Here is a 12,100-nt window from a genome sequence, read left to right as displayed (position 1 = left end):
AAAAAGAGTCATACTATATATTCTGGAAAACAAGGATTTTTATTTGTAGCTGTAGCCACAACCTGGCAGCAGCATGGGAAGGTGGGCGTGTCCAGGCTGGTTGCCCCAGGCTCCCAGTGGGTCAGGGTGTCTCTGGCCCTTAGCAAGCAAAGTACAGAGGCTGCTCAGGGCTGGACAAGGGCGTGGGCGCAGCAGTGAAAGCAGCAGCACTAAACCTGGTGTCCCCTCAGGTGGGACACCTGCAGGATGGTGGGCCATCCCTTCAGGGCAGGCAAGGACTAGAGCCAGGGCTTTAGACCCCAGGGTGGGGACTCTGCATCCTTAGGCATCTTGGGGTTCTGGGGAGAACTTTGAAATGAAAGGGTAGAAGGTGGGGGTGGTTTGTCTCAGTGGGGGTGGTCCACAATCTGAAAGGGGCTGGTCCTCACTCAGGTCTGGGCTCTGGCAGTGTGGCACTTCCGACAAAGCACATGGCCATCCAGGGGGAAACAGCCATTGTCATCAGCTTCAATTGACAGGGGCTTCCCACAGTCCTGGGAAGGAAGGAAGGATGAGAGAGGCACTGGCCAAGAAAGCCCCTGCACCATGTGGCTCCATCTGGAATTAGGAAGGCCAGATGCTACATGGCCCAGAGCTGGTGTTTTCCCAGCCACACCCACCTCCCTGTCCCTAACCCAGTCTCACCAGGCCTCTCCTGCAACATGACAAGCAGCCAGCAGTGGGCAGAGCTGCTTCCAAGGTGTTCACTCCCCTGCCCACCACAACCCCATAAAAAGTCTTTGGGACTTCTATCCTGCCCCATCCCCCTTCCGCCTTTCCCTCTAACCTGATTCCCCATCCCCCTTCTGCCTTTCCCTCTAACCTGATTCCCCATCCCCTGCTGCAATAAAACATAATGCCCTTCCCACTGCCCTTGGTTTATCCATGACCTAAAGTGACCTCATGAAAACCCCACAGACCCTTTCCTGAAGTGACAGGAAGCAATTGGGCAGGGTGGTCATGACCACCCTTAAAATCACAGCCTGGTTTTCTTTCTGCACTGGCCACCACCTGGTTAAGAAGCAGGGCCAGCCCAAGTAGCCCCAAGGGACAGCTGACCTCACATTTGTAACACTTCATGTGGAAGTTCTTGTCCAGAGCAACCACTCTCACGGTCTCATCGCGGCCAGGCTCAGGCATGATGGGCTGGGCACAGACAGAGCACCTCGGGGCATACTGCCTGGGAGGGGTAGAAGGGGTCCAACAGAGTCAGCTTGGGGGTCTCCACCGTCCCATGAGAGCACTGGCTAAGGACACGAAGGTTGTACAACAATGAGGTAAACTTCATCACTCACACCTACAGGTGAGGAAACTCAACAGCAAGACCTTACAGGGGTCCTCAAACTTTTTAAATAGGGGGCCAGTTCACTGTCCCTCAGACTGGTGGAGGGCCAGACTATAGTTTAAAAAAAAAAAACTATGAACAAATTCCTATGCACACTGCACATATCTTATTTTGAAGTAAAAAAACAAAACGGGAACAAATACAATCTCACTGCCTCATGTGGCCCACAGGCTGCAGTTTGAGGACACCTAAGAACTAAGCTACCATTACACCCCTCATCAAGGGGAATTTCCTGTCTCAGGGTTCTCTACCGCTTACTCCCGCAACCGTACTGCAGCTCCTGCAGAAAGCATGCCCCAAGCCACCCCCTCCCATCCTGAGATCCCCAACTTTTGACCCCCCGTCTTCAGATGGGATGTGATGTCCAGCCCCCCCCACACCACGTGGAATCCTGAAAGTGCACACCCCAAACCCTGTCACAGGTGGTGATCAGATTCAACAGTTTCCACAGTCCATTAGCCACATTATGAGATTTTGCTGCAAGTCTCACCAAATAGCCATCTTGTAATCACTGCCCCTGGGGAGAAACCAGTGTTCCAAACAGCTGATATCCAAAAGAACTTTTAGAATCCAGCCTGGGTGTGTGAAGAAGTCACTCTAGCACACTTTGCTAGACCCCAGACACATACCCACAATAACCATAGGAAGACAAAGGCTAGGGTGGGACCAGCCAGCAATGGGACCAGCTACCCAGGCCTAAGGCCATTGGACAGCCAAAGAGGGCTGGTCTCTGCTATCTACAGAAAGCCTGAGGTTTGGGTGTCTCCTGGGGCCGAGGTGGCAGCTTGCTACCAGACCAAGCACAGACCCCAGAGAATAGCCCAGAAGGTGGGTAGGTGGGTTCTCACTTGTGGTAATCAGGGACGCAGTGGGGCCGGTTGGCCTGGTCCACAATGAAGGAGGTACCCTCCAGGGCACAGGCGCAGACCACGCAAGTGAAGCACTGCGGGTGGTAGGCCTTGCCAGTGGCTCTCAGCATGCGGTCAGTGATGGGCTGCCCACAAGTATTGCACTTCTCCAAGGTGTCCTGAGGAGGCAGCAAGACAAGCTTGGTTGGTGGGGAACCAGCACCACCCAGCCAGCTTCCACTGCCCCTGCCCAGCCCCACCCAGCCCCACTCACAGTGTAGCAGCCCTCACAGTAAGGTGCCCCTTCCAGGCTGTAGAACTGCTGCCCCTGGAGCTGCTGTGAGCACTGTCGGCAGGTGAAGCAGGTGATGTGGAACAGCTGCCCCAGCGCGCGAACGGCAGGCTGTGCCCGGGCCAAGGGCTGGCGACACTGGCCACAGAATTCTGGGAAGGCAAAGAAGACAGCAATAAATGAAAAGGAAGGAAGCTTCTGAGACATCAGCTGCTCAGAGTGGAGGGTGCAACAGGCCTGGCCCCCATAGTATAAGGAGGGGAGAGTTGCCCCAGTAGGGAGTGGGCTCACCACTGACAGCCACGTTCTGCCTCTGAGGATGGTCCATGTCCTGCATCAACTGCTGGGTCAGCTGCTCCAGCTCCTCCACCTCCTTCAGAGTCAGGGGTCCCGGCGCCCCAGGGGAGCGCACCTGAAACCCCAACACTGTCTTTACATTCCTTCCATAAACACTCCCAGGCCCTGTTATCCCCCTTCTTCCAGTGAGGAACTCGGCTCCCAGGCACTTAGGTTTGCCCCTTAAAGCTCCTTCTCCCTCCCTGCCCAACCCTAGCACCATACAAATAATGAGGGGAAAGGGATGACCTGAGCTTGAATCTCGCTCAGTAAGACATTTCCACCAGCTTTGCCCAGCCCCCAGCCCCCAGCAGTCACAGACAGGCCAGAGCAACTGGGCAGATGAAGGCCACGTACACAGCAGCCCAGGTCACTAAAGCACCGGACACGCCAGGGCCACGCATCACCTTCACAAAGCATGCTCAGACACGGCCCCCACAGAAGAGAGGCACACAGTGGGGCACACACACGCAGCACACACACCTACCCGTCCCATGTGCTGCCCAGCAGCCCCTGTCAGCATGAGGACACAACACAGGTGGGAATCATGGGTTAAACCCCTGGAGCTGTCTGCAGGGGCCTGGTCCCCAGCCCGATCGCCCTGCCCAGCAGGACTCAGAGGAAGTTTGAAGGCCGCTCCCTTGGCCAGCCCACCCCTCCCACATAGGGGACCCTGAGTGTGGAGAAGGGGATTAGAGGGGGTAGAAGTTAGAGCCAGGGTGTTGACCTTGAGAACTCTTAGGGGTCATCGGACCTGCACCAGAATGTCCTGCAGACACCCCCACAGGAATGTGGGGGGCTCTCCTCTATGACTGCAGAGTCCACCCAGGTCTGCAGCCCCCTCACCTTCCCATAACACCTGGAACCTCCCAAGCCTCCCTGCTACCTCCTGCTAGCTCTACCCCACCAACAACCCCGTCTGTATCCAGAGATCCACAGAAGACTCCTCTGCCCTCCAGCTGCCACTTTCCCTTAAGATCCTGCCATCTTCTACCCCTAACCAACACACCTTGTTCCCCCTCCAGTCTTCCCCTCCTAGCATCTTGGGGACAGAGTAAAGGGGCTCAGCCAGCCCTTGCTCTCTGGTGCCACTTCAAATGCCTGGTCCATTTTTGGAAGCATGAAATCTTCACCTGCGTCGCTGACCCATGGGCACATTCTATCCAGCTGCTGTTCCTTCTACAGGCCAGTGTCGGTGCCACTGCTTCAGTCTCCACTGTCAGACTTCTGGCTCCTCAATGTCCTTTCACCTCAGTCACTTTCGGCCCCAGGATTCCCTGGACCTAAGATTTTACCTCTGAATCCCTGGCCAACCATCTTCTGCCTGTCCTCCTCACTATTTATACATACCAAGAGAATCCACTCAGAAAGGCTTTTATTCCCCAGCCCCAAGCCCACCCCTGGGCCTTGTCCACCAAATCCCTAGCTAGGCCCATGGCCACCACTCCTGCAAGGCTCCTGCTGTCCCTCCTGCCACCCACAGCTATCAGGCCCAATCTCCAACCCGAGGTCAGACCAATGCCCGCTTCCTATTTCTGCCTCCATGCTGCAGAAAGTAGGTGGGGCGTTCACTGAGCACTGCAGTGAGCTCAGGATGCAGCGGCGCCCTCCCCAAGCAGCTGTACCAAACCTCATCTGCGTCCCAAACCCTCATTCCTCCCAGTGCCCATGACCGCACCTTGACATGAGCCAGTGCCAGCTCCTTACTATCCTTCCTCTCTACTGCAAACACTGCTGTGACCCTCCCCTTGCTCTCTGCAGGCCTCTGGAGCTGGGCGGCGGGGGTGTCCCCATGCTCTCCCCAGGGCTCAGGGCCAGTCTTGTCTCATGCCCGGCTCTCCCTCCTCCAGGCTGCTTACTCCTGTGCATGCTCCCCAGACTCGGAAAATCACACACACCACACCGCACACTCATACACACACTATCTCTCTTTCACACACACAATCACAATCACACACTCTAGCATACACACACATTGCACTCATATTCACACAATCATACAGACATACTTACACATACACATATACCACATACACCACTCACACATTCCATTCACACATACACACACTTTCACACAAACTCTCACACACACTCTCACACTCACACAGTCCTCCTCCTCCCTGCTATATACCACAAGCCCTATTTCTCTCCACCCATTCTCCTCCACTCCTTGCATTCTGTCCCCACCACAGGGCACAGACTAGCCACACCAAAGCCATTTATGATTTCCTGACAGTCCAATCTCTGGCTTTATTTGAGCCCCTCACCTTCATCCCCCCAACCCACCACTTAACACATACACACACTGAAGAGCTGACATCACACTCGTCTCTGGGACCTGCCTGGCTCTCCCACACACTTTCCTGGCCCCCCCACGGCCCCCCATTCCCATGTATCCCCAGCTTCTGTTTCGGGATTCCCCCCATACTACTCCCAAGCCAGATGCCTGCAGTTCAGGCCTTTTCTGAAACCCAGCCCCACATTTCTAACTGAATGACAGGTCCAGCTGAAACAAAGTCCTCCTGGAACCATTGCTCAACATGACAGCTGGACCCCTCCTCTTCCCATCCAAGCATTTCCCCTTCTGGACTTCTCTATTTTGTCAGCAACAGTCATTCCCCAACACCCCCAGGCTCCAAACCTCGCTGGCTTCTTTTTTTCCACTCTTTCCCTCCCCTTCCAACTACTTATCAGTTGCTGCATCCTGGAGGCTCTTCCTCTGTGTCAGCTCTGAGGCCCTGGTCTTATTTTTCTTTGCAACTAATATTACTGTTGCCCAGGAGTGAACTCACACACAGCACTGACCTCTCTACCTGCAATACACATCTCTGCTGGAAAAACTTTGCAAAAGTTTCCAGCTTCCTCAGCTGCTTTTACCTGCCCCTACCCCCTCAACCTGCCACACGCCCTGGACTCTAGAGTACCCTGGATTGTGCCACTACACTTCCTACTCTCCCCAGCCCCCACCTACGTCTCTAAGTATAGCTCTAGAATTTTCCCACAGGAACCTTCCACTTTCTCTTCTCCAAGCGCCCCCCCCCCCACTTGTGAATCTGTGCCCTTGATTCGCTCATGCTATTTCCATCCCAGTGACATTCGCTCTGCTCTCTGGATTCTTAAGTTTTGCCCATCCTTCCAGGCACACCAGCTCTATAAAGCTTTCTGAACTTGCCAAGGCCCCAACTTGACTCCCTGTTCTGAGTTCCTGTAATTTATAGGATTGTGCAAAGCTCAGTAGCACTTGGCATTTCTTCCTACACTGTCTCTGAGTATACGCAGACACCCAGGCTATCAGTGAACTCCTGGACGACCATCAGGGTCTCTGATCTCATCAAAAGTTCTCATCTCCCAAACTAGAGGGCAAGAACCGCTCTTTGTAATGATAGCTTTTCTATTTTGAGCATTTATGTGCTAGATACAGAACCCAGTGCTTAGCCATTAGTTCACTACACTTCACAACCATTATATGAGTGGATAGTGTTATTTTCAAGATGGGGAAACTGAGGCTCTAAGTTCACCTAGCGCATGCCAAGCCACAAATTCTATCCAAGATTCAACTGAGTCTCAAAGGCCTCTTGAAGAGATCTCCTCTCTCCTGTGTCCCAGCCTCTAGAGCACAGAGCACAGAGCCTGGCACTCAGCTGATGCTGGCTCAGCCAGTGTTTACTGGGGCTGAGACTCTTATCTCCACATGGGCCCTTAGGCAGTGAAAGTGCTCAGAAGAGCAGGGAGATTAACTCAAGACCCAAGAATGGTAAAAACCTAGGTTGGACTTTTGCTCTCATCCCTTCCCTTTAACATTCTGGGGCAGAGGCACAAAGTTACTGAATCTTCCTAGTTCATAGCCTGTGCTGCTCTGCCTACACCCAGTCAGGTCCCACCCAGCTGGGCCCCTTCTCCAGAAGAGCATTCACCTACCATTGTCCCACCAGTCTAACCTGCCCAACCCTACTCTCCAGGGTCACCTTCCTCACTTATTCTCTGCCTCCAGACTCAACCAGCCCCAGGTCCTGGTCTCAGCCTAGTCCCACTGCAGCCCCTTACCTGATTTTGGTTCTGAGTCGGCGGGGGCACTGGGTGCTGCTTCTCCTGTACTCGGGGCTTCTCCCTCTGCTGAGCAGAGGTGAAGATGGGAGGTTGAGGGGAGCCTGTGCCAGTAGAAGAGGGAGCTTCGGGGGGCCCCAGTTTTTGATTTGACTGTGAACCGGGTCCACCTGGGGCTCCAGGGCTGAACTTGGACACCACAGGAGTAAACTTGTGAGTTACTGGAGAAAACTTAGGAGCTGGAGCTGGAGATGGGGTTGGGGGTCCTTTGAGCTGGGTGTTAGCCAAAGGCACAGGCTGGGGCTGGGGCTGGGCCTGGGGCTGGGACTGGGCCTGAGGCTTGGCCTGAGGCTGGGACTGAACATGGAACTGCTGGCTCTGATGCTGAGCTGGAGCCTGGGGCACAGCCTGGGAGCTGGAAGGGGCCTTCCAAGGAGGCAGGGGTGCTGTGCCCCCAGCTGCAGGCTTTGTACTGGACTTGGAAATGAATGGAGTGGCCACTGGTGGGGGGACATATCCAGATGATACCTACAATGGGGCAGGGGATGGGACAGAAGTGCAGTCAGGAGGACAGCCCTCCACAGTTCCATCCCCAGCCTCTCCAGCCCTGGGCCCTGCTTGACTACTTTGCATACTCCCCATCCCTTACCCGGGCTTTGAAGGGATCATTCTTGGTCATGTCATCCAGCAGTGAGGACAGAGAGTCGATCTCCAGGTCAATACTGCTCACCTTCTCCCTAGGCTACAGGGTCAGAGGTCAGAGCACCCATCCAGGCCTTCCATCCCTTCCCTCTAACCACCCCCTCCCCTCCCCCCAACAAGGCAGAGTCGAAGGAGAGGGAAGGAGAAAGGTCCCTCTCTCCTCTCCTCTCTTCTCCTCTCCTCTCCTCGAGTGTGTCCCGGTACACCTGCCTCACCCAGGGCTCCATACCTGCTGTGGGAGCGATATGGGGGGCTCGGACCCTCCCTCCTCCTCCAGTGGAGGTGGCGGGGAAGGGAAGATCTCCTCCTCCAGAGGCACAGGGGGAAACGGTTCTTCGATCGGGGGAGGCGGGGGTGGGAAGGCACCTCCCAGAGCACCCTCGTCGTCGCCATCCCCAACGAGTGGAGGGGGCGGTAAGGGAAAGTCTGGATGCAGGAAGGAGAGAGAGGACCATCGACAAGGTCCCTCCTCTCCTCCTTCAAGTTCCCCTCAGTCTACAGCTCTAAGTCCTAGCCCAAGAACTCTCTCGGGGGGTCTTGAAGCGGGTGGGGAAGGAAAGGAGGGGCGCCGGCTCAGGAATAACCAGGGGCACAGCTAGGGCGGCGCAGCTCCCGTTACACTTCGGAAAACGGACCCAGAGGGGAAGATTCGAGGCCCACATTCCCGCCTCCCACCCCCAGGCGAAGGACTTGGAACTGTCCCAGGAGCCCTGGCTCCCAGCCATGAGCTCCACGATGAGGTAAGAACATCTGCTCGGGACAGAGTGGCTGTGCCCAGCCCCCTCCGCAACAACCGTTCCAGACACCCCAAATTCCCGAAACCAGTGCCCCGACACCGGCCTCCGCCGGGGTCCGGCCCCCAAGCCCAGCTGCATACCTTCTGGGGGCGGTGGGGGGACCTCGCCTACCCGGCCCATCTGCGCGCGCTGGGCCCCTGCTGCCGGGAAAGGCTCGCTGTCCCCAGGCCGGAAAGGATTCACTTTGGGCTTTGGGGCCACCACAGGGCCGAACTTCTTCTGCGGGGCATAAAAAGCCGGAGCCGAGACGGAGATGGAGATCGCAGGAGACGGGCGGGGAGCCGCCATGGCCCAGCCGGGCTGCTGGGGGTGGGTCTCCAGGTTACGCGGCGCCGGACCGGGCAAAGGATCCCCCAGCGATCCGAGCTCCCCCCGGAGACCCTCGCCCCACCCGACGCCCCGCGCCTAGTCCTCGTGTGCTCCCGGCGCCTCACCGCGGGTGGGAGCGTGCGCGCCGGGTCTCGGGTGCCGCCTTGGCGCCTGGTCCGAGGACTCTGCGTCCGGGTCCGAAGCAGCCTCCAGTGAGGCGGGGAGGGACGCGCGGAAGAGAGAGGGAGGGAGAGGGCGGGGAGAGAGAGGCGCGAGACCATACAAGGAGCGGCCCGGAGAGGGGGCGGGGAGAGCAGGGCTGGGCGGACCAAGCAGGAAACTCCCCCAGGAAGGGGCCCTAGTCCAGCCCCGGGCCAGAAGCTCCGCCAGGTCCTCCAGCCCCGGCCGCTCCTCCTCACCGTCGCCCCCGCCGCTCTGGCGGGGCACAGACCACCGCTCCCCCAAGCACAGGCCTCTGATGTCATTTCCTGACCTTCCCCCCTCCCGGTTCGACTGGCGGGTGCCGGAGATCTGACTCACAGTCCCAGCTCCCGGCTCAGGCAGCTTAGGTCGGGCGGGTGCCCTGAAGGTACTAGAACAGCCCCGGCTGCATCCCTGCGGCGCCCCAGCCCCTCCCGCTCTGGGCCTCTCTTTACCTGAGTCCCTCCCGCCACCGCCTCCCCAGCCAGCTGCCAGCCCCGCGCCCCAGATCCCCTGAGGGTCAGGCTGGGCTGGAAGGACTGATGGATTTGGCTTCCAGGGAGGACGCGGGTGTTGAGCGGAGGCATTGTCTATCCCTGCACCCGGCCCTGACTCTCTGTAACAGGGGCGGGGGTGGGAGGGCGTGTGTGAGCACAACCCTCTGGCGTTTTGAGGGGATGCTAACTTCCAACGCCCGGCAGCCTCCGAAGGCTTCTAGGAATTCGCATCACCCGCGCCCCAGCGGGCGGATCAGCTGCTAGGGACAGTCGGGGCCAGCGAGACCGGGAAAGGAGGTGGAGGGCGGGGCCGAGGCGAGAGCGGCCAGAGGACTTGGAGCCCGGAGGACCCACCCGGACGCCGACAACACGTCTAAAGCAGCTATTGAGCGCCCAGGGCGACCCACCCTATCCAGGAGCCGCAGGGCTACCGCCGGGTTCTTGGGGATTCGGAAACTGCGCGCAGTGGAGCCCCCCACTGGTCAGACCGGATTCTTCGGCCCGCGCCTCTGCCCCAGGCCACGCAAAGGAAACCAGATCTGGGTTCTTCTGCTTTTTTAATTGCACTGGGAAACTTACCCAATCGCGGCCCGAATTCTTCTACACTCACTGCCTGCAAACTATTGAGTCACGGCTTGTCGCCTTCTAGTCCAATATCTACCCGGAGGCGCTTCCTTGTCTCTCCTCGCGTCAGCCGTTACAGCCTTGTCCATGCCCTTCTCCCCCGTTTCCTGTCCTTGCGCATCCAAATCCGTTGCACTGTACTGACTGTCTACAAGTATCTGGGCCATGCTTAAAGATCGTCCAAACGAATCCATTAAATTTATGACGAAACAACGGAGACTGAGAGCCGAAAATGGTGCCCCAGCCACTCCCCCACCCCGTCACTTGATGTAGCTCCGGGTCTGTCTGGACTGAATTTGTGTCAGAGTTCTTTCCCTGCACCCCGAGGTCAGGGGAGACAATGCTGGAAGGTGAGAGAGCAGAGTTAGGTCGGAGCGCACCCCCCACGTGGTGCCCAAACTGGCAAGTCTCTCCTCCCCCTGTTCCATATTCTCCATCTGTAAAAGAGTGATGTGATTTAATCTACCGGCTTATTGCATTATAAGGAGAAATAAATGAAATGCCATAGCTGAAAGAGCTATACTATATGTAATACTCAGTATTATTAAAGTCCCTGTTCTGCCCAGAATGGAAATTCTGACCCTATTAAAGTGCAATAAGGCATTTTCCCTTATAAGACCTGCTAGGCAAGTGTCTCACAGGCCTTGGTGTTCGCATTTCCCTCTCCTTCCTCCAACCTTTCTAGTCCTTAAGTATACAAAAGGCAAGTCTCCATCATCTTCTCAGATCTCGCCCATCTTCTTTTTGTCTGGTGTCTTGTCTTTGTCACCAATATTTCTCACAGCTGCAGCATGTGTGGCCATGTATGTCATAGAAGTTGCAAGCCCATCCTGGGGAGGTCCCTGTGAAGATCTATTAGAAATTTGATACTGGATTGCCTGTGCATGTTGGAGGCTGCTGTATCTTAGTCTTTACAGACCAAATGTCTCTTCACCAACACTTCAAAATACACTCACTGGGGGGAAAAAAAGTCAAGAAGATGGTTTCCAGATAACTTCATAGGAATAAAAGCCCTCTCCCAGGCGGTGACTGTGCCTGAAGAAGTAGGGCACCAGACCCATATACCGGAGATGGTGGGTTCGAACCCGGCCCTGGACAAAAACTGCAAAAAAAAAAAAAAAAAAAGCCCTCTGTCTCCTTAAGGAATGTGCATGTGGGGCCAGGTGCAGTGGCTCACTCCTGTAATCCTAGCACTCTAGAAGGCTAATGAGGGAGGATCCCTTGAGCATAAGAGTTCAAGACCAGCCTGAGCAAAAGCCAGACCCTATCTCTACTAAAAATAGAGAAATTAGATGAGTGTTGTGGTGGGCATCTGTAGTCCCAGCTATTTGGGAGGCTGAGAGGCAGGAGGATCACTTGAACCCAGGAGCTTGAGGTTTCCATGAGCTAGGCTGGCACCATGGCACGGGCAACAGAGGGAGACTCTGTCTAAAAGAAAAAAAAAAAAAAAAAAAGGAATGTGCGTGTGCAAAATACAGTACATGTAATTGTTAGGCAGCTGAACCTATTTATAAATCAGGAATAGAAGAACACATAGGCTTAGTTTACTGACAACTAAGTGTTCAGGATGCAAAACATTCAAGCTATGAATTTCAAGGCAGCCATCCTAAATGCAAGCAGAAACACACAGAGTATTTCAGAAGCACAGAATGACTGTGCCACACTGTCTCAAGCAAAGCTGAGAGTCACTGCTATTAAAATGCAGACAACGAAAAGGAGCAGCCCTGATGATCCTCTGGTATTTTTCCTAAGTAAGCAATCCTATTTGGTATCCTGAGGTAGTATGTGTAAAGTGTAGCAAATAAGTAGATGCCTTTGCCTAAAGCATGTCCAAAAGTTTGGGACCAGGTAAAGGAAACAAAATATAAAATTGAGCACTAACCTTTGCTACACACCTCCAAGGATTTATATCTACTAGGTACCAGAAATGTTTCCTCAAAGCTACACAACATGAAGTACCAAGTTAGAAGCAGTAACAGAAGAAAAAGCAATTATAACAGAAATAAATAAACTTCAAAATGAAAAGAAGAATGCTGTCAGGAGTTTCTTTCCATATGCCAGCTGCT

At 55.3% G+C, this 12,100-nt stretch overlaps 1 protein-coding gene across 4 annotated transcripts; it reads right to left on the bottom strand.

The window, feature by feature from the left end:
• Positions 1-20: 20 nt before the first annotated feature.
• ZYX (zyxin) lies at positions 21-10,314 on the bottom strand. Of its 4 annotated transcripts, XM_053608834.1 has the most exons (11): positions 10,299-10,314; positions 8,838-8,919; positions 8,484-8,703; positions 7,836-8,032; positions 7,554-7,646; positions 6,905-7,432; positions 2,816-2,936; positions 2,507-2,676; positions 2,233-2,411; positions 1,099-1,219; positions 21-533 (listed from the first exon to the last, which is right to left on the bottom strand). In XM_053608834.1, exons 3-11 carry the CDS (start codon positions 8,689-8,691, stop codon positions 429-431), a joined length of 1,722 nt encoding a protein of 573 aa, XP_053464809.1. In that variant the 5' UTR covers positions 8,692-8,703; positions 8,838-8,919; positions 10,299-10,314; the 3' UTR covers positions 21-428. The 4 variants fall into 4 exon arrangements, with proteins under 4 accessions (XP_053464809.1, XP_053464806.1, XP_053464807.1 ...); XM_053608831.1 differs by lacking the exon at positions 10,299-10,314 and having other exon boundaries at positions 8,484-8,706; positions 8,838-10,169; XM_053608832.1 differs by lacking the exon at positions 10,299-10,314 and having other exon boundaries at positions 8,838-10,168.
• Between the last annotated feature and the right edge of the window lie 1,786 nt (positions 10,315-12,100).

The sequence above is a fragment of the Nycticebus coucang genome, chromosome 11 (assembly GCF_027406575.1).
Source record: "Nycticebus coucang isolate mNycCou1 chromosome 11, mNycCou1.pri, whole genome shotgun sequence".
NCBI lineage: Eukaryota > Metazoa > Chordata > Mammalia > Primates > Lorisidae > Nycticebus > Nycticebus coucang.
This window is presented reverse-complemented; position numbering and strand designations above follow the sequence as displayed.

What these genes read in the sequence shown, in the direction of transcription:
- ZYX (XM_053608831.1), bottom strand. Translation starts at nt 9,197, where the DNA reads ATGACATCAGAGGCCTGTGCTTGGGGGAGCGGTGGTCTGTGCCCCGCC. An exon ending in CGCGCACGCTCCCACCCGCG is followed by an intron (nt 8,707 to 8,837) that starts GTGAGGCGCCGG and finishes ACCCACCCCCAG; the next exon opens with CAGCCCGGCTGGGCCATGGC. An exon ending in TGAAGTGTTACAAATGTGAG is followed by an intron (nt 534 to 1,098) that starts GTCAGCTGTCCC and finishes CTTCCTTCCCAG; the next exon opens with GACTGTGGGAAGCCCCTGTC.